Consider the following 27631-nt stretch of genomic DNA (forward strand, 5'->3'; position numbering starts at 1 on the left):
AAAAGGTCTGATCATACTACATCGCGACATGAGCTAGCAGCCGATGAAGGCTGTTGCAGGATGATGACATGTTAATTTCGCACAGTATTTTGAGGAAAAAGTGAATGCGACTACCTTTGTAAGATAATCCTACCGTAACAAGATCTCTCAATGCTAAAGTACTCTCCGTTGTCGGAGGCTTTTATTTCCTGGAGTCACTCCACTCTCAAGTGATATACCTACTTTCCTTTAAGAATTGTATTTTAATTAATATTAGCCATAGTTCCAGAACTGTAAAAAATTAGCACAAACACATTTGGAGTAAATCAGTTGCTTTATAAAGACATCTCATATCTCTTTTCACAGCAGAAATGGTTTCTTTTGCCAAAGTAATATTATGCTCATCTTCTAAGTTAACACAAAACTTTAGATTAGAGTGATGACAATAATCACAATACAATAAGCATTGGCAGCTAAATTATGTTTTTTACTAACATAAGTTTGTCTCAAAATGTTATAAATAATGTATATGATAAAATGATGAAAAGGCTGCCTCTATGTCATTAGTACTTAAAAAAGCATATTTAAGTACTGTAGGTATAAGATGTTTAAAATTTAAAACAGTACAACCAGGAATTAGATCTAGATATACAATTTTACTATTAAATAAAGGTTTAACCTCGACAAATATTTTTGTAGACATCTAACATATCTAAGACTAGTGACATTAATTATTAATTGTTTTGATTGTTTTTGGTTTTTGCTAAGTTTAAGGACATAGAATATTTTATTTTTATTTTTTGATATCTAGAATATTGGCTAATTACCATCACAGCTACTCTAATTGGTGTGTAGGTGAAGAATTAAGTAGTGAAGCAATGAACGATAACTCTTTTATTTATAAAGCAAGATTATTTACAAATCCTGTACAAAATTTAAAGACATTCAGAAATTATTTAACAAATATAAAAATGTAGCTTAATATAAACGCAACATAAAATACATTAAGTACATATCAGTCCAAGTAATAAAGATAGAGGAATGTTATGATAAAGGATAGGTGACTAGTAAAATACTTTAAACACAGTGAAAACCTACTATCTGTATTATTATAGCTATAGAAAATGCACAAATTAATCACAAAAATAATATCACAATAAAATAATAAAAAGTAATAGTCAAGACTTTTTGGTAAAGCAGCTCAATTCGTAGTATAAGGCCCCGTCCTAGCTGGATGGCAAAAGCGACGTGACCAACAATCGCTGCTGTCGGCGACAGAATGTGTGTCCACACTGAGGGGCGCGACAACTGCAACAAGGCGACACGGCACAGGCTGAGGCAGCTGTGGTAGATGACGCTTTGTTGCGTCCCCGGTGTAACGCTACCAAATATAAACATGTTTGTATCTTGAAGCGCTTGTAGCACATGTAAGCCGCTCTTGCTGCATAGCTAGGACACTCCCATTACTTACCATGTGTTTGTATCTGTCGGTCACGTCACTCTTGCCTTTCAGCTAGGACGGGGCCTAACGAGTGGGTTTTAAATTGTATAATATAATAAGGGATTGGGTGTGTGAATTGATAAATGATCAGATTAGAAAAAATATTATATATATACGAAATCACAACACTTTTTTACACAAAACTATTCAACTAAAAGCCTCACTATATTGTTCATATTAAAGCACTAGTGAAGTTGAACAGACAAGATTTAAAAAAATTGAAATTGATAAAAAAAAACAAATTTCTGTAAAACCATTTCATCCATATCGTCAATGGTTGGATCAGCTCAAATAAAAAAAATCCCCTTAAACTTCTATGCTACTGTTGCATGTAGGCAAGAACTATAAGAAAATTCGGAAAACGTTTTGTTTAGCCTAATAGCAATTAATAACTTATTCATCGTGTTATTTTTCAACACTTTCACAATTTTGATGATAAAATAGGAACTAGAATTCTGAGCTAACAAGTTACTTACAAGCACTGATAAAGACATATAGGCCTGAGGAGAAATTTCAAATTTAGAAAATTACCATAATTTGTTCATATTTATACACATATTTATTTGATCGCAAAATTAGTAAAAAATATTATATCAACCTATTTTTTTCATTCTAACAATGACAAAACTTGAAAGAACAATTTCTTTGGCTTGGTAGTTTAACACAAGTTGCTGTATCCTTTAAAATACAGTTGTGTATTTTGTTGTTAAGTTGTTTTTTTCTCTCTCTTAAAAACTGGACATTTTTGCAAATGCGCTCAACAGAGCCAATGATTACTGAGTACTATTATTTTCATACTTAATGCCTTTTATACTCCTGTCTGAATCTTAAACAGAATGATTTACTGATCATAGGACATAACATTGTGTCCAAGTCTGAGAGTGTATTGTTGTTAATTGTTGTTGATGTGTTTAATAAGATGATTGATTAAATATATAAAATATACTATTTTATGAGTCTGACACTAGAAGGTAGGAAAAAATATCAGTATGTTATGTGTCCTTTTTTGCACTTCAATAAACCGCTGGACGTTATATTTTTTCAGTTAAAAGCAAGCTTAACTCCATTCCTAAAAAAAAACTTCCGTCTACCAAATGGATTTAAAAAAACAATTACTAGTAAGTTTGTGTTTTGAAATTCTACTAAAATTCAGTGACGATTTTTACATTTCAACTTTAGGTATTTCTGTTCAATTGAGACTTTAAGTAATTTAGAGTATTAGTAATTTGAAAAATCAATCCGTACCAGTCAAAATGAAGACAAAAGGAAATGTAAAATTAATTTTATACTTGAGCAAAAACACATTAAAAAATATTAATCAGGGTGACAAAACGTGAAGCTGCGATTAGTTTGTAAAACCGAAAGAAACAAACGGTTATGGTTTCCCCGAAGCTGTTTTGAATATAGTGCATCTTAATAAAAATAGTAAAAGTCTCATTGTCACCATGGATAGCTACAACTTGTGATTTTGTAAACATTTATGCAAGTATAAGAAAACAGTAAAAGTTTGTTTCTATTTGAAATGTATGTAAACAAACAGAGTAAAATGTAATTAGTTTAAAATGTTGAAGGAGCATAACTGTTTGATTTTAAAAATACAACCATTTTCATTGGGCGGAAAAATTAATTCTTGGAAAAGTAAATATTGCACAAGACATAATTACTGAATTCATCTAATTTGAACCTTTACCTGCCAAAATAAGTTACAACCAATCGCAACAGGCAAGAACAGTTCAGGCAATTTATTTTTTAAAGTTTCAAAGCATTAATACATCTTTCTTAATATACATAATATTCACATTCCACCTTTATTTACCCATTTATGGTTTAACGCCTAGAAACAAAACACATAATGATCTTACATCTCACAATACTCATCTTACTTATCATCAATAATGTACAAAATATAATAAATAATACAAAAACAACAATTTTAAATTATATTCTAGTAACGTGAAACAAATAACAAAAACATTAAACACAAAAATCTTTGGTAACTTTGTAGTGTATGGCTGTTGCTTCAATATTGCCTAAAGTGTTTACGATAAATGAAAACTAAATGAAGTTTCACGATTTTAAGATTTACTGAAACCTGAAACACGATCATTTTTTTCCAAACGAAGATAATAATACTGGACCAAAGTGATGAATTGTGGATACCTACACAGCGTTATACTGCACTACAAATATTTTAAAGTATTCTACAGCTAATGAAAATAATTCAAGCCTCCAATGGCACACTGACTAGCGATAAACTTGATAAAGATAATTTTAATACTAACCACATTCATTCTGACACATTTGCTACCTGCGGCTTTTTAAGAACAGTCGGTTCATCCTTCAGAAAAGTTCCCGACCTGGACCCTACCATGGGCCGAGGCGGAGCTTCAGTCTTGTTGTAACCTGCATTGTTATTGTTCATCCCGGACTTCTTCGAGCTGTTTACTTTTGTTTGTAATTTATTAATATTCCCTTTTGTATTTGGTGAAGCAGCTACTACAGACAAGATTTCCTTTTGCTTCGTATTTGCTCCCTTCACAGGACTCGACGACTTTGCTTGCACTCGATACGTCGCGTTTCTTTTCAACATAGTAGACTTTGTTTCTGCGGTCACACTAGACTTCTCTTTGAGAGACAGAACGCTTCGCCGAACCGATGGCGACGGTGTTGAATTCACCGTTCCTTTATTCAGCGAGACTGGCGAGTCCTTCACATGAGGGGAACTTTGACTACTGCCTTTCTTACTCACAGCGACAGGAGAGTACTTTGGTTTGTCATTTTCGATCTTTACTTGTGGGAACCTTCCTTTAGAATCGCTCGAAGCAACACGATTTGCAGAAGTCCCCACCTTTGAAGACTTAAGCGAGAGAGAGCGAACGTTTTTCTCGATAAAGTCTATTCGTGAGATAGCTTGTGTTTTGACAGCTGGGTCGGCTTTCTTCTTGGAGCCGGCACTAGATGCAGAGTTAGGATCTGCCAGGGAGTCGGTGGACATTGTGAGATTGTCGTCCTTCTTGGTCACATTGCGAGACGGCCGCTGAGGCAAGGAGCGTCTCATGGCTGGTGAAGATGTTCTCGAGGAGTCCGAAGATGAGATGATAGACTTACTTACGTTTCTCCTTGCAGTTGGAGTCAGCGTCGGCTTGTCTGTCTTGTTAGCCGCTAATGCTGGCGATTGTTTCGGCGTTTGCTTTGGTTCGAGGTATCTGGATTTTACCTGCAAGTGGAGAAGTGTATTTTAAATCTGCTTATTGCTGAGTATATTGTTCTACTTTACAACAATTTTATTCTATATTCAAACAAAAGTATTTATGTTTTATACAACTACACTGAGAATGCAAACAGACCTGGTATAAAATGTATCTTTGCAAAAAGCTTAAAATACAAAAACATAAAATCAATCACTCTATAGCAAAAATTGTGCTTGTTTAATTACTTAAATATATATTTCAAATGAATATTCATCTATTGCACCAATTACTTAAAGGTGATTAAATATTTAAAATTCTAGCTAGAAAAACCTTTCAAACCCAAGAAAGTGAGGGCATTAGTTACATCATAATTTTAACACCCCATTTAGTCACATGATCATTGTCAAAACAATCCCAAACTGGAAGGTTGGTAATCTATACATTGGTAGAGCGCGGGACTTTGGTATGTGATGTCCAAGGTTCAAATCCCGCCATATCACCAACGGATTTTATTTAAGTGATAATGCTGCAACCCCTAGGTCTAGCCTGAAGTAATGTGAAAAACAATTCCAGGTTTGTGCCTAGCATCCTAGAAAACAAATCTGTACAGTAGTTTTGGTCCTGCAACACTGCCACTGTTAGAGGTTGATTGATGGATTGTTTTTTTTTTCTTTTAAGGAATTACAGTTAGCAGTTGGCAAAATAAGGGAAAATGCGACTCCAACTTCAACATTTTAAGTCTTAAGTTTGATGGTTGACTCACACATCGTTGAACATGATTGAACTAACAGATTTACTATTTATTTTAAACTACTATTAATTTACTAGATTTTAGATATTTATTTTACAATAATTTTTATTTTATTAACTACAATAACACAATTCTGTCACATACCACAACACAAAAATTTACAAACCTCAGATATTTTATAAGGCCATGTTTTCGGGCGAGGCCCAGTGCTCTCTGATTTCACAGCTGGCTGTGGTGTCTTCGGCTTTACACTGGGTACAGACCGTGATGACTGGGGATTCTTCTTGGTTGCTGTTTCACCAACGGCCGCTGGCTTTAATAGATCAGCTGACTGCTTGCTGTTACTGGAACTCTCGGCTCTCTGGAATAGAAAATAAACATTTGAAGAATCTAGTTCTAAGCAATATGTAAACAAACTATACCTCCAAGCTTACCTTGAAGAAGTGTAGGTAGGCCACATAGAACATACACTGTGCAAACAATATTTCAAACAATATTAGTGTAATATTGTGCAAACAAATATAGTGCAAACAATATTATTAGTGTAGAGCTCTACACTCCCTCTGGTGACGAAATATTGTGTGCACGGTGTATGTTCTGTATGTTCTATGTGGCCTAACAACACTTCTTCAAGGCAAGCGCTGCTATCCTACTGCTTTTCTACATTTCAAAATGCTGGCCTAGAGCTTTTCCTTGAATAAAACCAAACTATACATTAAGAAAGTTTTGTTAATTTGGGCTGTTTTTTTATGGTTTTTATGAGAAAACTAACATTACAAATCAAAATTGTATACAAAAATCATGGTGATTGTGTTACTAGCATAGTTGTTAGCATCTCGGACTTCGGTGTAGGAGGGACGAGTTTGATTCCCAACACATCTACAAAACATATGAGTTTCAAAAATGAGTTATCTCTGGGAAAAAACATAGACGTTAGTGTCCCTCAGGGATCATCTTTAAAAAATGTTTCAACCTTCAAAATGTTCAAAAATCTTTCTAACAAACTAATTAGCCTACATATTTATATAAACAGGTGTTGCTGTAGGAAATACCTTGCTGGGGGTACAGATTCACTTTCATACCTTTGACAATTGTTTGCAGTACAGTGTAAAAACCATTCCCATGTTAAAGTTGTGACCAATTTAGAGGATTAAACCACTGACAGTGTGTGTTAGGCTGGTGTAAATTCCTGATAATGGAGAATTATTGTTTACACTGGCTAAACTATGTTGTAATTGAATAGGAAATTTGCTAAAGCTGGTCCATATGGGATGCCTACTTAATTATCTATGTACCTTATTGAGATGCCGAGCCCGTCGTCTGTCATCTCCAGGCACAATGACGAGACAAGCAGCATCCTGTATCTTGTGCCTCAGTTGTGGCTCCATCAGTGTCCACGCGGGCGTGCGTGATGCTCGGGCTGCTTGCTTCAACAGACTACCCTCCACCGTTGTCTGTAGAACGTGCAGAAACTCTACAAACCCCTAGAAAAAACATTGCGGTTTATTTGATGTCTCACTTATAAAATGTGTTTGATAATTGTTTGGGTTGAATTTGAAGTTCTTTCGTACCTGATCAACACGTTCATATAAAACTAGGTACCTATTTTAGCAATTTTAGCTAAGGTATCCTTTAAGTCTGAAACAAGGCTTTTGTGAATAAACATACTTTGGGCATAATTCTAAACAGGATAATATAACAATATCTAACATTTGATATACATTTACAATGATAATAAATATTGTCTTCTGAGCAATGAGATGTCTACAAGTGTGGGGAGTGTCCTCCTCATTAGTGAATTAGCAAAACTGTCAAACAAGTCTTAAAGGACTGATTGGTTGTTATAACCCCTGTCGAAGTTTTGCGGTAAAATTAAATAGTCAAAACTCAAAACCCATGACTATTTTTTTGTCTAGGGTTTTCTTCAGTTGTGTGACGCAAGCGCCACAGCTTCATGGCGTTATGCGCTAGCATGCCGTTCAACCGGGTTTTTTTCTTGGACCAATCTTTTTCTAAACTCAGCCGGCTCGCCTGTTCTCTCGCCCCTGTCTGCCCGCTGCCGTGATTGGACAAACTTCGAGTCTTCAAACTTCGTACAGAATGAATAATCATCAAGCTAAGTTAACTTATTAGTTTTAAGTAAAATATAAAAATATGTTAGGCTAGAAGTAAATTTCAGGGGGGGAAGCCACTGGCTTCGCAGGTACGCTGGAAAATGTAGTAGATAACTATCAAGTTTGATTCCGCCTAACGGAATCAAACAATCTTTTTAATGTTTCAAAGTCACATGTTCCAAGAGATTAAGTTGCCGGTAAAAGGGATTGCTTAGTTCATCTACCAGCTACAATTCAACCAATTCTTGCTTCAATCAGGTTTTTCTTATATATATTTATATATTAGTTTGGAAGGTGTCAATAAAAATTAGGGTAGGGTGTTAGTTAAATAAGTGTAATCAAAGCTGGCTTGGGCTGTCTTCCTGGTCTGGGTAAAAGGTCCAATTCTCTGGGCCCCATCACACATTTCCCGTAATCCAAAGAAATACTGACAACCAGAATAGCTAAAAACTATATCACAAGATTACCTTCACCACAGTTGGTGTTACGGACAAAATCAAAATCAAGATTTTCCGTAACACTATCAGTTAAGGAAGACAGAATGGATCCTCCAACTAACTTACCTCAGAAAAGAGTTCTAGGTAGGCCTAGTTGAAACCACAAAGAAAGTTCATCACACAATAAACTTACTTGATATTTCGCCCATACAAAGGGCTTCTTCAGAAGAAAGAAGTAGAATGTCAGTTACAAAACAAAACTGTCACTAATTTAATTTGAACTAAGTAAATCAGTCCTACCAACACATCATTTTCTGATCACTGATTTCTGATCATCTTATACTTAAGACTAATTTACTAGTTAGTTGGGTATCCAATTCCTTCTTCCTCAATTTACCTTGTATTCCTAAACCAAGAGATTTTTCTTCCAAATGCCTTTCAACAACTTTAACACAATAAATTAGCTAGTCTTATTATCAAACCAAAACCAAACTAAAACTTGATTTCATTTGTAAACAATTAAAGCACATGACTGTGAATAAATACATGCTGAAAAAAAACACTAATAAAACCATGCTATTAAGGGTTTTTAGTTTTAAACAAAAAATTGACCAAGAATGTCCATTGAAAGGATTAAATTGAAAAAAATGAGACTGGGGACACTATGCTTAGTGTTTCAATTGAACATTACATTAATTTTAAAATCCAAGAGATCATAAACCTGAAGATATCTAAACAAGAGCTTGTGGTTAAGATACATTAAGTCAGCCAACATATGATTATTTTAATTTTCCCCTTATCTGTTTATGTTTCATATTACCCCAAATGTATGTTATTTAAACATGTGAGTTTGTTGTTAAATGTACATGCTCAATGACACAAAAGTTATTATTAATTATACAACTGTTCTTCTGAGTGCAGCCTTAATTATTACCGGGTAAAATAATCAAAAACTTACTTCATTAAGTTTCAGTTCTACTGGTGCCTGCGGAGAATCAACCAGATTCAAAAGCTTGTAGAGGTGGGAGTAACATTTGCACGCTTGATCTGGAGGTAGCTTCTCAGCGGCAGACAGCAGCACTTCCTCTAGTCTGGACATTGTCCACAGCTGTTCTCTACCACATGACATGAACCTGCAAGTGTCATGTGAGTTATGAAGTGTAGTCCTACCTTTTGTTGGGGAAAAATCGTGTCTACCCTCTCCCCAGGATTAACATGGACATAAACAAAGGCAAAAGGGACCCAGGTTGGGACTGTCCCGACATAATGGGGACGAGAGGCAACCCTGAGTGTAGTAGTGTAGTCTTATACAACTACCTGTACTGTAGGTAAGTCTGTGTTTTTATACTGTACCCAAATACTTAATATTGTTCAAGGAATGGCTCTAGACCAGGATTTTAATTGTAGAATGAAGGAAATAGCAGCTAGCTTACCATAGAAGAAGTACGGTAGGCCATAGAATACACATAAGACACAATATTTTCTCCCCTGTGGGACTAATTGATGTATGGAGAAAGAAGGTAAAAAAAATATTCCTAATTTGTATTTATTACCCATTAGCAAAAAGTAGGGATAGACGGGTCCCAAAATTTCGGAAATTTTTCGGGAAAAAAATATTCCCGATTCTTGGGAAGGAATTTCATTTGACTCGGGAATTTTTCGGGACGGGATTTGGTCCGATCGGCGGCGATTTTGCCGCGTCGCAAGTGTCGATTACGCCGCTATTGCGAGCAATATGTCCGCGAACGCAGAAGACAAAGTCATTTGGATGATCGCACCGTGACCGCGAGTCATAACGACGATCGCGCCGTGACCGCGATTCATGGACCGACGATCACGCCGTGACCGCGGAGTCATAAAGACGATAGCGCCGTGACCGCGAGTCATACCGACGATCACCCCGTGACCGCGGAGTCATACAGACGATCACCCCGTGACCGCGGAGTCATACAGACGATAGCGCCGTGACCGCGGAGTCATACCGACGATAGTGCCGTCACCGCGAGTCATACCGACGATCACCCCGTGACCGCGAGTCATACCGACGATCACCCTGTGACTGCGGAGTCATAACGACGATCGCGCCGTGATCGCGGAGTCATACCGACGATCATGCCGTGACCGAGGAGTCATACTGACAATCACGCCATGACTGCGGAGTCATACCGACAATCACGCCATGACCGCGGAGGTATAGGCCTACCGGGATCGCGCTGTGACCGCAAGTCATACCGACGATCACCCCGTGACCGCGGAGTCATACTGACGATCACCCCGTGACCGCCGAGTCATACCGACAATCACGATGTGATCGCGGAGTCATACCGACGATCGTGCCGTGACCGTGAGCTATACCGACGATCATGCCGTGACCGTGAGTCATACAGACGATTACCTCGTGACCTCCGTCATTTTGACGATCGCACCGTGACCGCGAGTCATTTCGACCGCGAGTCACAAGTTTCTAATGGTACCTCTAAATTGTTACCCATTTTTTTGTTTTTATAGATCAGTGCCACAAACAGTAAAAATTGATTTTGTATGCCTTTTTTGGTAACTGCAATACTAAAGACTTTCTTTTTATGCACAGAAAAAAATCCCGTCCCGTCCCGAAAATCAGGAAGGAAATAAAAATCCCGTCCCGTCCCAAACTAAAAATTCAATCCCGTCCATCCCTAGAAAATAGTGGTTATATTTTGGCTTGATCAAATCCGTTTAGAAAACCCAATCTTGAAAATCGAACATTTTTAATAATTCTTCTATCCCCAAGTCTGTTGGGAAATCGTTGGACAACTACTGTATTGACCAAAAATCCTAAACAGTATAAAGCAAATTTTAATAGTTATTTGTAGAATTATTTCTGACCCAATACATTGTCTCCACTCTCAATGACAGTTATATGACTGAAACGATCAGGTATTTCTGGGTAATTTTTTGCACTTGACTCACATGTCACTGGAGAGGATATCGCAGAAGTGCTGAGCTGTGAACTTGACGCAAGCATCGTACAGCTTGTTGGTGAGAGCCAACACCGGCTCTGCCCACCTCACGTTGGGGATCAGCCCTTGCAGCTTACTGCAGCATAGAATGGTCTCCAGCACATTGTCCACAGTCTGAAACAAAGGGTTTGGTGTAATAATTTATGTTAATACAGCTTCAGTTAGTTTTCTCTTTGAAGAAGTGGCAGATCATGTTATTACAGCATCGATGGATCACATTACAAAAAGCTGGGTGGATGTTGTTTTTCCTGATAGTCAAAAGGTCGCCGGTTCGATCCAAAGAAAATTTAATAGCGTTATGGTCTAAAACTTGATCCAACTGTTCCAAATAAAAATGCTGATTCAGTCAATAACAAAGCAACAGAATACCTCACTTCATTCTGTGCTGTTGTTCTTATCAACGATTTTAGAAACTAGGTGGCCTTGCTGTCTTAAAATAATTATCATTATATTTAGGCCTATAATTTCACACACAAATCTGTAAATCTCTTACAAAATGTGAAATCTCAAATCCTAATGGGACTGAATTTAGACATTATGGAAGATAAAGAAATTTCACATAATAGTTTAGCTGTTGTTCTGTTGTAGCCGTGAGTCATGTGTTATTGTATAGGAATGACAAAACTCTGGACATCAACACTGTTCAAAAACACTTATTAAGGTTGACAAGCTTATTTAAGGTTTCACTTTTTTCTCAAGCTACAACACACACCCCAGATCCATATTACTACACTCGACTGTCTTTCAGTGTCAAAAGTTGCAAAAGCATGACAAAATATAGCGTTTAGCATACTGCCACTTACAGTATAAATCAATTAAAATTAGGTGATAAAAAATCAAATTTTGAAATAATTAACAAGAAGTGCGAGAACTAACCATATGAACGATGTGCTGTTTGTAGCACTTGTCAAGCAGTTCCCGGGGCAGGGTCGCAAATCCTTTGGTGGGCCAGACTCTAACAAAGTGTTTGGTGATCCAGCGTAGACTTTTGCGGTAAATCTCATCCAGGCCGTACGCAGCAGCAAGCGGCAAACATTCCAACACACCCACAGTGCACATCGGGCATGGCTGCAAATTATAAGTCAAACTATAACTTCAATGCAGAAGACAGATAGAAAGTGTTTAAGTCAATTAACTAATAGCATTGACTATACACAGTCAATTTATCGTTTAGGCCTAATGGTGAAGAACTATGGAGTGGGTATAATAGACAGGCAAGTCGTGAAAAGTAGGCTGATTTATGAAATGTCGATGCCTTCAGGCTAAGATCTCATTTACATTCACAGACCTTAAATCTAGGAACTCTTTTTTGCCATAAAATATTTAGATAGCCTAGTAGTTTTTACATTCAAGGTCAGTTGTAAACTAAAAAGATTAGGATGACTATAGATAAAAAATAACAACGCAGTTACCTTGTGGAAAAAATGGCAGTATTTAACTTTGAGCGTGTACATAATCACTTCCTTGAGCCCTTCGAGACACAGCATGTCAGCCAGTGTTGCCAGTTCTACAATGTTGATAGAGTCAGGAATGTTGCTGGCACCACTGTATATGTGACACAAGGCAAAGTGGACAGCACTGTAGGAAAACCTGGAAATAAAATTGGATTTGTTTACAAGTAGCTTTTTAACTGTGCTTTGCAACGGAAACCACACCATGGATAAAAAATGTCTTCAAGTCCACTAAACTAAACATGATTACTTTGAATGTCAGGGTTCAGAGCCCTCGGTTGATAAAACAGGAATAACAGAAACCTTTCCAAGCACATGAAGAAAGGTTTTCCAAAATGTCATGGTGATTAATAAGACAGACTAGTAATGCGTTAAGTACATAAACAATCAGGAAACAATTTTTTTCTCAAAAATCCTCCAGCTACTCAGGTTTTCCAATTTGAACGACCCCACGATTCCAGCAAGTATTGGTTGATAATTGAGATTACATGTGTGGCAAAGCAAAACTAACTAAATCTATATTCAAAGGAAGGAATATAAAAAAAAACACTTGAAAATAAATTACCCTTGAAGGGAAATAACGTTTCCCGCACTCTCCACCCAGCCACCGCTCAGAATGGCTGCAAAGTATTGACATCTGGAGCTCAGTATACACTTGTGAGCCTTGATCCGTCTTCCGGAGACTTCCAGAGTCACGTCCGGACTGATCTCTTCCAGGAACATCCGGAGCAGATCCTCTCCTAACCGGGATACAGGACCTCCACATGAGGATGCTGAAGTCTCTTCAGTGCTACCTTCTGTGAATGATAAAGTTAAGTGATGCGAAATGAAAAAAGGAAAAAAGAAAAGAATCACAAAATACAAAACTTTTTTATAAAGCATTAGTTTGAAGTCTTTTAAAATCATTACTCGTGACTGATGAGTCATGACTTTCACCCTACAACTGTGCGGTCGGACATTGCAAGTTTTTGTCTGTAGGCCTAGACGTAACTGTTCGTAAAACGTCTGTATTTATTTTATGTGTCCGTGTTTTGTATTTAAACTCTTGACAACCTTTTTGAAGTGACAGTGTTAAATGTTCTTGTACAAGATCTGATCTTGAGGACTGTAACAGGATCACTCTGGCCAGTACTCAGGTAATTATTTTATACCTTTTATAGATTTTTTGTCTGGCCAGAGGCTTGGTAACATGGTGGTCAGATATGAAGGATTCTACTGTACTGCAAAAAGAACCACTCAAAAGATTCAGTCAAATTACTTTTTGACAGTAAAACATTTGCCAAATGAACAAGCAAACTAAAAGAGAATAAGATTGAAAAACAGCACATTGTATTCAGCATTATTTAGTAATCAGTAATTTAGGAAAAAAAGTAAAGTTGAGTTATCTTTTCAAGCTAAATATAAAAAAATTGTCTAGGTGTTAACAAAGCTTTACATTGTTTAAATTTTTGAAAATAAGTGATATTTTTAAGCTACACCCATTAACAAATCTAAATGGCTAATTGGTCTTCATAACTTCTTCAAAGAGAAATTCATAAATTTAAATCAGTTATGAATGAAAATCATTTCTTACCTAGTGCTGAAGGATCCATGCTGCTTTGCATGCTACTGATCTCTGAAAAGTCAGTACCGGTATCTTGTTCTACAGACTCTGGTGTCAAGTTACGAGTTGATGTGTTCAAGTGAGGGAATAATCGACTCAAGGATCGACTTGTGGCACTTCTTGTCATCATCTTACTTTCTATCCAAGAAGCTTCTGGAATACTTCTAGTCATCCTGTTCGGAATGCTCTTCCCTTCTAAAGGAACCTTGTTCGGTTCTTTATCCATATCCGATAGTTTAACAAAGCTGAAACTGTTTTCTAGTGGGGGTAGTTCGGTTTGGGAAATACTGTGATCCGGTGTCCTAGGAATATCACCGGACTTCTTCTCGCTGATATCATCAAAGTCTCCAGTCTTGTCACTGTCGTCTTTGGACAATTGACTGATGACATCTGTAGTAGGTGTGGTCAGCTCCAAGTCTTCACTGGTAGCATTAGCTACATTTGAAACGTCGCTGATAATAAACGTAGAATTGTTGATCCCAGTGTTGCTAGATTCATTTGAGGCGTTGCTGAAATCATCACTTCTGGTAATGGAAGCTACTTCATCGATCTTGTCAAATGATTCACAGATATCTACTATGTCGGATTTGGAATCCAGAGGGCTCTTGAGTTTGTGAGGTTTGTCCTTCCATTCGCTTTTAGCAATGACTTTTTGTAGTTCGGCACTTGGTTTTATCGACCCATGCCAGGAAGCCATCATACTTCTATTGTTGAAAGATCTCGAGACAGTATCATCAATTGAGGATGGCCCCGACTCATAACCTGTTGAGTTGCTTGTAGAAGCTTTAACTGAAGATACACTGGAAGGTTTGGTTTCGTCATGCTCAACGTTGAACATCACTTCCAGAGATTTATTTACAGAGACACTGTGTGATCTCTTGTGTACTTTTATTGACGTTTCTTCACTCGGAGCTGCAGAGATGTTTACATTGTGAGAATCAAAATTCCAGGAGTGTCTTTGTGAGGTTGGTTGTAACCCTGAGGGTAAAGACTTCCGATGAGGAACAGGAGATGGCTCTGACTCAATACTAGCATGAGTGTTTTGTTTCTTATTTTTCTCTTCTGACTTTCCTTGACTACTAGATCTCCTCGAAACATGCAATTCCTTTTCTAAAGACATCCTTTCTCTTGTAGCATCAGAGGGTTCTGTCATTTCTAGACTCGATTCTGAACTGATTTCTGTCGATCTACTTCTAGCATCGCATTTCGGAAACACACCTGAAAATGTCCTCCTATGATTTCTCTTCTTGAAAACATGGGGAGAGTTTGTTTTGGAATTGCCATCACTTTCTCCGGTTTCACTTATGTCAATAAACATGGAAAATAGTTTCTTGTCTGGAGCAGCAGACTCCTTTTCTACGACTTTGTTATCTACAGCAGGACTGTTGAAGTCAACAAAAAACCCACAAGATGAACTATTTCCACTGAAGCTGCCATTACCTGACACCAGTTCTGCCCCGCATGTTGTTTTATCAATGTCACTCTGTTTGCTTGTGTTGTAATTGGAGCACCTGCTGCTACTGGTACTAGGGGTTTTATTTACTTTGTCATCAAGAGAAATGAAGAACCCCAATGAAGAATTCATTTTAGTAACCTTATCTGCATTCTCTGAATTTAAACTCGATACTGAGTCACTAAGATGCTTCTTTTTCATTCCTGGTGAAGTTTTATCTGAACTCATATCAACGATCCAAGACTCTGATAAAGCAACAGGAGGACTTGCTCTAGGTTTAAGCTCTTTTTCTGTTTCAGTATCTATAACTGATCCTCCAGATACTATGGGTGCTAGTTCTGTCTTCCTCCGGTTCATAAGAGGACTGAAATAAGGTTTTTCAGGTGATGACAGATCTTTCAATGATACACCGCCTGATATTATAGGAGTAGATTCTATCTTGTTTTGGATATGCTCTACACAGTTCTTGTATGGACTTGTCACATTTTCAAACCCATTTGATAGGGAAGTGTCATCCACTTGGTTCACATGGTGAGTCAATGAACCGTTTCCAACTTCAGTTACAATTTCTGGTTCAATTATTTGAGTGTTAATTTCAAACGGCAGTGAGTAATGATTGTAATCTTGTTTAGAACAATTACTGAACACGTTTTCTAAAGGTCCATCGTTATTGAGTGAATCTGGTGAGTGTAATTCATCTTCACATTTTCTAGAATCAAAACAATTTAGTTGAGATGGGAGTGACTTTGGAGTGTGCTTAGTAATATCGACTATGTTCACTGTAGCTTCAGTACCAATGGAGAATGTTGCAGTTTCGCCTGGAGTTATGCAATTTGTGTTTCCTTCACTTACACTTTTCTTAGATTTATCTTTATGTTTTTCACATTCGTTTCTTAGAACTGCAAGCCTTTCATCGTCTAATTCAAGTTCAAAAGTGTTTCGCCGAATAATACTAGCACGCCTTCTTTCAAAATCGCTGTCATAGTTGGATTTCTCTTCTTTTGCTGCATTATTTTCACTTTCCAATTTATTTGTTTCACAATAGTTAATAGTTTTAACGTCATTAGACTGATACTCGTCCACTTCGGAACCTGACCAAGAGGACTTATGATTATAATCTGGGTTTTCATAACCATTTAAGGAAACCGGATTTGATGGAGCGGGCGATATTTCGTTTTCATCCAATAAACTTGCAGCATCGATGAAACAGTTGGTCTTGACTCCTATTAGTTTGCCATCTTTGTTATCTAAGGCAGATAAGTCAGTTAAGGAAGAGTCCATGACAGTACTCTCATCACTACCCAGAAGATTCTCTTGTTCGTTTGTATTGTAATACTGTTCGTTCAAGTTAAATTGGTTGTTTACACTTCCCAAGTTATAATCTAAAGGGCAATCAGATTTCGGAAGCAGATTTACACTAGTTAAGCTTGCTTTAGGTGTTACAGCTTTGTCGCCAAGAGAGACAAGAGCACTTGAATAATCATCAAGTTCCACAGCCCTTTTCCTTGCAAAATTGTCATCCTCTTTGTCAATGGCAGCCGGGAAAGTAGAATCCCAAGTCCCAGCATCAGATGACATGGATGATGACCTCGCAGATTGATCATTATCATGAGGTATGTCTTCACTTGTCGCAATTTCTGTTAAATCACCTCCATAGTTTTCTGAATTGGTATGATCTTTCGGGCTGCTTGCGGTCACATAGCCGGAAGAGGCAGGTTCCAAACACGAGTCGGGACCGATACTTTCCGCCTCCATTGTCTCGTCAATTTCTGCCTTAGCCTTGTTCATTACTGAGATGTCAATGAGGTTGCCATCACAAACATCACCTCTAAATCTGTCTTTCACATTTCTCTCACCAAAACCATCTGATTCTTTAAAGATTCTACTGGTGGTAAAATGCTTTATTTTATCCCTTCCATTCGCTTTGACATTCAACTTGAGCTCCAAACCTTTCGGACTTATGATACCTGAACAATTTTTAGGCAATTTCTGCGAAGTTCTATGCAGTGGGGAATGTAAAGTGAATGGTTTACTCTTCGGGGATTTTGATTCCTTAGAGATAATGGACTTGAAAGACTTAAAAAGCTGATCTTGTTCGGCTAGTTCCTTTTCCAAAATATCACCGGATTCCGGTCCGTAGACCTCATCGACGGTGACTAATGAATAGTACAGAGGCGAGGGCAAATACTTATTATCCGAAACAGCTAGAGAACTCAAACCACTGTCTGAAACACAGCGAGCATGTCCAAACTTGTAGCTAGCATTGGTAGGGGAAGTTTCAGGAGTGACATACACATCAGACTCTGGAGTTATAGCATCAACCTTTAACTTTTTCAATGCCGACAAGTATTCAACAATTGCTATTTCCTTTTCACGTATTGTGTTTTGGGTGTAGATTTCCCTGAAACAATAACAAAACATAAATAATATTATTTTATTATTTTACAAAACATAGCTACTAGGAAAATTAAACTCTTGTTCATATGCTATCGTTAAACAATTTTAAAACTTTAACTTTATGTGCCTTACAATTTTGAACAAATATGTAAGATACAGAAATAGGTAATGATTGTGAATAAAAGTTTTATCTATATATATTTTTAAGGTGTTTGCACAGCTAAATCTGCAGGAAATTAGCCATAGGTTTTTTGGCTGAAATTATCAAACAGCTGACAGAGCAGTATGGTCCCCGGGTGGTTCTTGATATGTAGTATCTTTGCAGTTAAACAGTTGTATTTAACAGGAATCAGTAGCCCCATAAATGTCGCTACAAAAAATGTTAAATCAATGGCGTAATATGTGTATGTTTAAATCAACGATTATGATACACTCAAACCTAGCATAAAGTGGGCTGACTAATGATTTAAATCATGCATTCGTGCACACACAACAACACTAAACAACAATAACAACTAACATCAAGAAGAGGTAATAAATCAACAGAGAAAACTATCCATGCTCTAGTTTGGAAAAAAATATTAGTTTGCTCACAAAGCTGTGAAGGCTAGAGGATTAGGCACACTTGTAGCAGACTATTTACCTACCACGGCTGTAAATTAATCACAAGGCTTACATTCACTACATTTTCAATTTTAACAATTTATAATTTTTGAACTCAGCTTTTTCATTGTTTTGGCAAATAAAGGAGTCGAAAAACATATTACGATTATGATAGTCTCAAAACTGCTTCCTAGGTATCGCCACTCAGCAGAGATAACATGTCAGGTGCTGCTAACCTTCCAAGTGTTTGGTTGGTTTTTTGTTGGGCATCCAAAAACAGTGGGCAGGAAAACACAGTGAATTCATTTGAGCTGTTGCGCAAAATACTGTGGACACCCAACCGATTAAAACAACCTAAAAATAGTCTTAGAGGTATCAAATAAACGGCATGCTACATAACAGGCTATACAAATAAAATCCCAAAGACTACTGGCACAATATACTGAGATACCTGACGAAAGACTCAATGGAAAACTGGTCAACTTTCCCCAAAACAACCACAGACTGTGTTGGACAGTAGTGGGAGCAAAGTTCAGAGAAGAATCTTGGAGCTCTCGACTTCAAAAAACTACTGTGTGTTCTTATACACCCGTAGTCAAATGTGATTTCCAAATCAGTATATAGGGACTCAGAATAAATCCTAAAAATTACTCGAACTAAGTAAAACTTGTCTGAAAACGATTTTGAGTAATTTACTTCCAAAAAAGTACCTAAAACCCTAAATAACTTTTATTAACGATTATTTGAACAAGATATTACAGTAATTATGCTACCTTTTAAAATTTCAAAATAGAACTCCAGTGAGGACAGTTTTTAGAGCATCAACTTGATCTAGGTAGGAATATTTATCAGATAGGCCAATGTGAACAACTCAATAATTTTGAGTAAGCTATTTTTTTTCTATACAGATTAACTTGTCATTTAAAGACTATGACCTTGGTTTCACCATTGTCTATGATCACTATTGAATTCCAACTACCTAACTAAAAAGTCTAAGTAATTAAGAAAAACACTAACAAACTATCTGTATCTAAGAAATGTCACTATTGACTATAGAACCCTGATACCTAAACTCAAAACTAATGCTAATGTTTCATTAGACTTAAACCCCCGAACAACTGAAGTAGCATTCACTAAACGTTCAATTAAAACTACAGGGAGCGGCAAAATGATCTGACGGTTTTCTTTGCCGCCCTGTTGAGCGAGTGAGTGGCGGAGGGTGGTGGGAATAGGGGCGTTCCAAAGCCTACGTGCGGACATTTTTAGTAGCCATGGACCTGGGGACAGCTGAGCACCATGCATTTGTAGTGGAACTTTTTTTAAAAGTGGCAATTCCTGTGTGGCTGTTCAGCTGCAGTTCCGTAGACGTTTCAATGTGGGCCCAAGGGGAAAAGTCCCAACTCGAAACACCATTTTGCTGTGGGTGGGTAACTTCAGAGCTACTAGTTCAGCATTGAAAAAAGTTTAACAGGTCCAAGGTCAGCCTGGACGCCAGGGAACGTCTAGTGAGTGAGAGAAGACAGCTGTGGAAGCTAGTCCTCAGCGACCTGCACGTATTTACGTGCTTATTTAAGCTGCAGCTCTGCACATGTCTGGTCGCTCGGTATAAGAGTATTACGGCACGACCCGCACTTTCATTCATACAAAATGGCAATCTTGCAGCAGTTGAAGCACAGGGGTTACGTAAAGCTCATCTCATTTTCATAACAAGTGATTTATTTACTTACACGTGACAAAATAGTCATTATGAGTGACGAATCGCACTTTCAACCACACCACACAGTCTTCCTCACTCTCTTGATGTTCTCTGGCGTCCGGACTGACCTTGGATGGCCTGTTGGTTTTAGTTTCAATGCTGAACTAGTAGCTTTAAAGCTACCCACCCACAGCAAAATGGTGTTTCGAGTTGGGACTTTTCTTCTTTGACCCACATTGAAATGCTTACTGAACAGCTACACAAGAATTGCTACTTTTAAAAACACTTCCACTACAAATACATGGTGCTCAGTCGTCCACAGCTCCATGGCTACTAAAAATGTCCGCACGTTGGCTTTGTAACGCCCCTATTCCCACCACCCTCCGCCACTCACTCGCTCGACAGGGCAGCTAAGAAAACCGTCAGATCATTTTGCCGCTCCCTGTATTTGTGATTATATTTAAAACTTGTTTTATTAAATTATGGATTATTGGTGCTTCTAAGATGAAGTATAATAGGCCTAATGGTAAAAATAGGAAAATTCAATATAAATTTTGTGGGGCTCAAAGGATTAAGTCTAACAATTTTGTAGAAGTTTATATTGGGCCAGAATAACATTGACTTACTTTTTACAATCGCCTCTGAGCTGAGCTTGGAGTTTCTCGTTCAAGACACCCAACTCAGCTGTAGATCTTTTAGTAGAGGGAAGAAAGGGGGGAAGGGGGGATGTAGAGTTGATTTTTTCTGCCATTAGTCATGACTGGACAATTTATTATCCTTCTTTTTCCTCGAACACTGGAATCCACTGTAAATAAAAAAACATTAGTCCAAGCTATTCTTAGAACACTATATTAATTTTGTCAAGTATTTTAAATGCCCCTAAAATTGTAGAACAGCCTTAAGGATTAATTGACGAGAGTTCTTCACTACGCAAATTATTGTTAACACGATATTGACTAGGTGTATAGGCTACTATTTTGGTCAGCTTACGGTATTTATTTCAAACAGTACTTCACAAGCTAGACTTAACTAAAACATATTGGCTTGCATTCCAACCCTAAGTTATACAGGCTAACTAGGATAATAACAGTCTTTTTAGAGAATTTCCCATATAGCCTAGAGAAAATAAGTTATTGCTATTGGTCTCATGGTAAGAGCTAAAACCAGGACCAATTTACTTTTTTGTTTTGATGTCCCTAGAGGCAGAATACACAATCCGGTCAAATTGAACAGGGTTTTATGGGGTGAGAATTAGGCCATTTTATAGTAAGTTAGGCCATTTTGAAGTGAGGTTGTACGACTAATGGGTTATGGAGAAAAATCGCATGTTATTCTTAAGGAGAGTTAGAAAAGTGTTACCCTAAGTAGGGTAGTCTGCTTTTTTATGGTATAACTTGATATTCTCATCAAATTTGGCAAACTTATGGTGAGTACTTAATTCATCCTATGCAAAAATTATATTTTACTAAGTCCTGAAAACACACCTCATTACCTTTTCTGTCAAACCTAAGTCTCATTTAACCTTAATGTTAGGTTATTTAAATATGGAAGGAATCTGGCATACTTAAGGAAATGTGTAAATAAAAATCCAATCAATATCAATCTAATCAATTTCCGAATAGAAGTTTGCTTCATCTGCAGTAGTGATGTGGGCCGGGAATATTTGTTTGCTAATCAAAGATTCCCAAAATTAGATTATTCCGTATAGGGAAAATTCGCTAATTGGGAATTTATGAAAATTTTAAATGTTTTAAACTTATAAACAGTTAAAAAAAATTAAGCATTTGAATCTAATGACTCCATCCATCTAAGTCTCTGTGATCTAAGCAAGGCGTTCAACGTGGGCTCCCATGACATCCTCCTCGCCAAGCTCGTGAAGTATGGTATGGCATCACTGGAGAGTGGTCCACAAATCACTAGCAAACTAGGCCCTACCTACTTGGAAAACAGGAAACAAATTGTTTCGCTGTATGGAGCTTCCTCCAGCAGCAAGGAAATGCACCATGGTGTGCCCCAAGGTTTGATTCTGGGTCCTGGCCTGTTCGTAATAATAATAAACGATCTGTCCCTTAACAGGCGCTTGCTGCTCTTCTCAGATGACACATCGTTACTGATCAGGCACAGCACCTGAAGGACATACGAACAGAGGCAGCATTTCTAGCCTATTGAATGAAAGCCAATGAATGGTTTGTGCTAAACTGTCTCAAAATCAATTATGACAAGACACAGTCTATCATGTGACCCTCAAATAGGGTATTGTAGACGAGGTGGTCAAACTGTTAAGGTTCTGGGTTGACTTCAAACTAAACTGGGTACTTTCCTGTTAAAGGGAACATTCATTATTATCGATGATTTTTCTCGATATATCGATATTAACAAATTGAAACATATCAGCTGACAACTACGATTAATATTGTTCGGTATCAACAAACAATAATAAAATGAAACTGTTCTAAAAAAAATAACCTAACATAACTAACCAAACTTGCTGTAACATTTAAAAATTCCGTGTTTGTTTACCTTGCCTTTTCTGTTATCAAAAGGAATTTTTAAATAGTACAACAAGTTTGGTTGGTTATGTTGGAACAGTTTCATTTCTTAATCCATATAACAGTCTATTTTAGCCTAAACAAGATCAGTTGTCAATTTGTAATGGACCAGAAAACAAAAATTTTGATATATCGAGAAAAAATAATCGATAATAATGAATGTTCCCTTTAACAGGAAAGTACCCTAAACTGGAATTATCACATGTTGAGAAGGTGTGTGTTAGGCTTAGCAGAATTTATCTGATAAGAAGGCTAAAGCACGAGATCACACGCCCATACCTGCTCATCATGTACCAAGCATTATTCCACCATATCAACTATGGCTTGGTGGTATCAGGTCATAGCCACGTAGTTTAGATTGTGCTGCTGCTGCAGAAGATGACTCTAAGACTGGTAACATCTTCCGGCCCTACTGACCATTGTCAGCCTATATTTGAAGAACTTTGCATCTTATCTACAACCAGTAACTTATATATTCAAAATCTTAGTCTTTATGAGAATCAATTTAACTAACTTCTCAACCAGAAGCAACTATGGGACCCGAGGGCTGGTGACCTTGACCTACCTCGTTGTCGGCTTCATTACACACTTCAGTCATACCTCTCAATAGCGATAAAACTAATCAACACGCAACCAATAAATATATCCGAGCTCTAGACCCAAAGAAAAATAAATCCGCTCTTCGCAGAGCCTACTTAGCAGAGGCCCTTGTATTCAAGAAGAGCCACTCGCCTTCCCCAAAAAGTCACATCCGTCAGTTCAGTTTAATTGTATATCTACCTATCTTAAATAATTTGTTTGTATTGTCTTCTATAATCACGCAACCTATCCAACTTTTGTTGGTAAAGGATGAAGGGATCAAGTATTTCAAGTAGGCTAAGTATTTCATGGACTGGATAAGGTAGGCCTATTCAAGTGCTCTACAGAGCCACACATTAGACGTACCGATAAGTTATTAAGGACTCTAAAATTATTAATGGTACGCCATAGTTAGTGAATCAGAATCAATATTTTATTCCATTAGACATGCACATGCATTAGGATACGTAAATAAAGTTGAATACATGCTGCAAAAACACAATTCAAAGATAAATTACAGTACATAACAAATAAGGCATAAACAAAAAAATCAAATAGATACAAAGGTCATTTAGATGGCACAGTGAAGACTACGGTATACTTACAGAAAAAATAGATACAAGATATAATTTAGTGAAAAAAATAAATACTTAGAACAAGGCAGTGACTAGATTATGATTTCTTTGGTTGAACATTCAAAAAATTCTCCCAGCCCATAAAAAGGGTGTACAGTCAGCCACAGAAGAATTTTATTTTTGAAGGCTTTGTTGTTTAGTAACAGTATTGGGGAGTTTATTTAGGCATTTGAGTCCCAGTACTTCATAATAAGATTTCATTTTTTCAAGTCTAACATAAGGGATGTCAATTTTACCTCTATTCCTAGTATTAACCCTCCGAGTGTCCATAGTTTAGGCCTTAATGTCCGCCTATTTTTGGCGCATTTGCAAGGTTTTATTAAAACGGATCTGAGAAGCTTAAAACAATGTTAATTCTACTGTTCTATATACCATTTTGTTTGGAAAATCACGGGCTTCAATTATATACATAAAACATAAGGAACATTTGTTTCAAAAAAATTTTTTAGATAAAAAAAATTTTGGAAAATTTTCAAAAAAAAAAAGTTCGCGCTCAATGAAATTGTATAAATTATAGGCCTATAAATATTTGAAAATAGCCACTTTGTTCTAAATTTTATGAGGATTACAAATATATAATAATATAAGGAAGTAGATTTTCAAATAAATAAGTTATGGGCAAAAAACAGATTCCAGTACATAGCGTTTAGCTAAGAATGCATAGTCTAACCAAAGCTAGGAATCTGGCTGATAATTTACATCAATATTACTACCTACTTCTTCAGGATCATCAACTAGCCCTTCAAAATCACTTAAATCTTCTTATAATGCACCACGTATATCACTACTTTTGATTTTTAACACTAAAACAATGATAAACGTAATAAAACACATCAGTCATCGGTCCGAGGTTAACCTAGGCCTAGCTGTTTACAAATACGCACGTCAGCTGTCTGCTACAATATTTTCGGAACTAAAATGAATAGCGCTTAGAGACAGACCTCCGGAGAAAGCTCTGAATCTAAAAAAAAGAACGATACCTAACTCGATCCAGTTCAATCCGATTCAGTCAGTCATAGAGCCTTTGCCGTAAACGATGTTCGTGTGTCGAAAAATCGACAAGTGACGCTACACAAAGTGTGTCGTGAGTCGATTTCTCGACAAGTGACGCTCGGAGGGTTAAACTTGTGTACATCACCCACTAAGAGTGTGGGATTTCAGGTTCTTAAAACTAGTCAACAAAATGTTATATAAAATTAACAACGGTCAAAATCATAAAATCTACAAAAATTGGTCTGCAGTGTTCCTTGTGATTGGCATTTGCCATGATCCTGATCACCTTTTTTTGTATTAAAAGAACATCAGTGATGTAAGGGCTGCTGCCCCAAAAGATTATTCCATAATTAAGGGCTGATTGGAAAAGTGCAAAATAGGCAGTTTTTATATAGTCAAAAGGAACAACATCATTGAGTTTTCTGAAAAGAAATGTCAATCTACTTAGTCTAGTACAGAGATGTTCAACATGATATGACCATGACAGGAGTTGATCCACATAAACACCCAAAAACTTAACAACTTTGACCTTATCACATTGTGCTTCAGGAATTTTACGAAGTCCAAAGACAACAGTTTGGGTTTTCTCATTGTTTAACAGAAAGCTATTCGCAGAGAACCATTCTGCTGCTACCTTTACTGAGTTTTTTGCCTCAAGAGATTCTAAATCTCTGCTGTGTGTAAGCAAAGTTGTGTCATCAGCATAAAGGTATGTGTTACATTTGAGACTGGATGGAAGATCATTTATTGAGATTAAGAATAGCAGAGGAGTGTATACCATAATGCAAACAAGTGAGCCTAATGAGGTTACAAGACCCTGTAATAAGTTACCAAGGAAGATTTGAATTTTTCAACTTTCTTGCTAGGCCTATCAGGTATATTTACAAGTCTAATGTAGACCATAGGTTCAATCTAAGTAACATGTGTAAGATAATGATTAAAACTATGTTACATTTTAAGGTAGCTTAGCTCCATTCTATCTCTTATAATAGTGTCATTATGAGTAACTTAGGCTTGCCTCTAAAACACTGTCAAATAGGTACCTACCTACTTACATTGAAATGATCTTAAACCAAACTCGATCATCACAAAGTCATTTTAGCGCTTAAAGACTGTTTGAATAATAAATTAAGTAACTCCTTATCGAAACTTCTCGCAAATAAAATAATAGACAATAATAATCTTCTTTACTTCAGAAGTCCCGAAAATTAATACTCTACACTTGACTTGACAGCCAGCCCTAGACAGTAGTAGTAGTAGAGTAGACAGACACAGTGAGAGTAAAACGAGTTGAAACAAGTAGAAACAGACAGACTGGCATAGTAATCTGTTCGATGAGTCATTGGTTATAGAGCAATGCAACCGTGATGTTTTTTGTTTGTTTATTGGTCAACGGTCAGTGTAATTAACAGAGATAACTATACATAAATATGGATAATCATTACAAACACAACAAATAAGGCAAATCAAGCTTAAGACATGTCATGTTATTAATATTATAATCTACGGAAAGTAAATAAAATAAACGTCTTATAACACTAACGCTTATACTGTTACTCACAAGACGGTAAATATACAAAAAAGATGGTAAGTGGTGATCGATTTCGATTGGACACTCCGATCATCATCAGACCTAATGATTTATTATAATCTTAATTTACACATATTAACAGTATGTGTATGATGTGTATATACAGGTGAATGACATTCCAAATAAGATACTTATCTACAAATCATCTACAGGTACACCCAATCAATAAGGAATAATTAATATTATTGACTCCTTTAGAAATAAAAAACATGCTGACATATAAAACAATTAATTTATTGTTAATACTTTGTGATTTTATAATACAAAACGCGAATAAAATTGATATAGAAAGTCCGAAACGATCGATCGTATTTTAATTCTTATCTACATTCATCTCCATTTAGTGCAGTAAAAATAATAGAAAAATTCCATAAACCTAAAAAAAATAGCACAACCGGGGAATTTGGTACAGATGTTGGGTGTACCTTCCTTTTGAACATACTAAAAGTCCCCTCAAATTGAAGCTGTGCTACGGCCGCCATATTGGAAAATGGCGGCACATTTCTGTATTTTTCGCTATAGTGACTTTATTATTAGAGATACAGGAAAAAACTAAATATACAAAACGTAGTCCATCTAAAAATACACATTTTTTGTATTTAACATCTTTCTCTAAATCCAACGGTTTTTGAGTTATTTGTGATTAAGTATATTTAGTTTTTTCTATTTATCAAAAATAGGTAAAACACATGGAAATTGACCGTTACTTTAAAGGATTATGATAATTTATCCCATTTAGTTAAATAGTGTAATACTATAAAATCTTAAAATTTAAGCTTGGTTTATGAGTAAAATAACTCCGCCACAGCAAACCTGCAGACTAAGCAAATTTCCATTCGATTGGATGTTTTATTAATTGTATTATTTTGAATAAAATTAGATTCAACAGGTACCTAGGTTTGCTGCTACTCGTATGACACCCTTCCATTGCAGGATGGCGTTGTTCATTTATTTCATTTATTTGACGGACAAACCATTTCATACAAGATACAATTTGTGTCACAACTATTGAATTAAATTGATGAGTGATGACTAACAAACATGTATAAATAACAACAAAAGTGCATATAGTAATAACGATAACAATAATAATAATAATAATAATAATA

General features: G+C 36.7%; 1 protein-coding gene across 2 annotated transcripts; it reads right to left on the bottom strand.

Annotated features, from left to right (window-relative positions):
• Positions 1 to 858: 858 nt before the first annotated feature.
• On the bottom strand, positions 859 to 26152 carry LOC128994323 (uncharacterized). 2 transcript variants are annotated; one of them, XM_054418778.1, is made up of 11 exons: positions 25987 to 26152; positions 20802 to 20980; positions 13997 to 17880; positions 12989 to 13220; positions 12385 to 12562; positions 11849 to 12040; positions 10923 to 11086; positions 8932 to 9106; positions 6718 to 6906; positions 5589 to 5783; positions 859 to 4697 (listed from the first exon to the last, which is right to left on the bottom strand). In XM_054418778.1, the coding sequence occupies exons 2-11, from the start codon at positions 20924 to 20926 to the stop codon at positions 3768 to 3770; spliced, it is 6264 nt and encodes a 2087-aa protein (XP_054274753.1). In that variant the 5' UTR covers positions 20927 to 20980; positions 25987 to 26152; the 3' UTR covers positions 859 to 3767. The 2 variants fall into 2 exon arrangements, with proteins under 2 accessions (XP_054274753.1, XP_054274751.1); XM_054418776.1 differs by having other exon boundaries at positions 25979 to 26152.
• Between the last annotated feature and the right edge of the window lie 1479 nt (positions 26153 to 27631).

Source organism: Macrosteles quadrilineatus, unplaced genomic scaffold (genome assembly GCF_028750875.1).
Source record: "Macrosteles quadrilineatus isolate MER2022 unplaced genomic scaffold, UCM_ALF_1.0 Scaffold_5__1_contigs__length_97177068, whole genome shotgun sequence".
In the NCBI taxonomy this organism is placed as follows: Eukaryota; Metazoa; Arthropoda; class Insecta; order Hemiptera; family Cicadellidae; genus Macrosteles; species Macrosteles quadrilineatus.

Coding starts and splice junctions, on each gene's coding strand:
- LOC128994323 (XM_054418778.1), bottom strand. CDS start 20,926: ATGGCAGAAAAAATCAACTCTACATCCCCCCTTCCCCCCTTTCTTCCC. Junction 17,881..20,801: donor CTCAGAGGCGATTGTAAAAA/GTAAGTCAATGT, acceptor TTATTGTTTCAG/GGAAATCTACACCCAAAACA. Junction 4,698..5,588: donor GGCCTTATAAAATATCTGAG/GTTTGTAAATTT, acceptor CTCCACTTGCAG/GTAAAATCCAGATACCTCGA.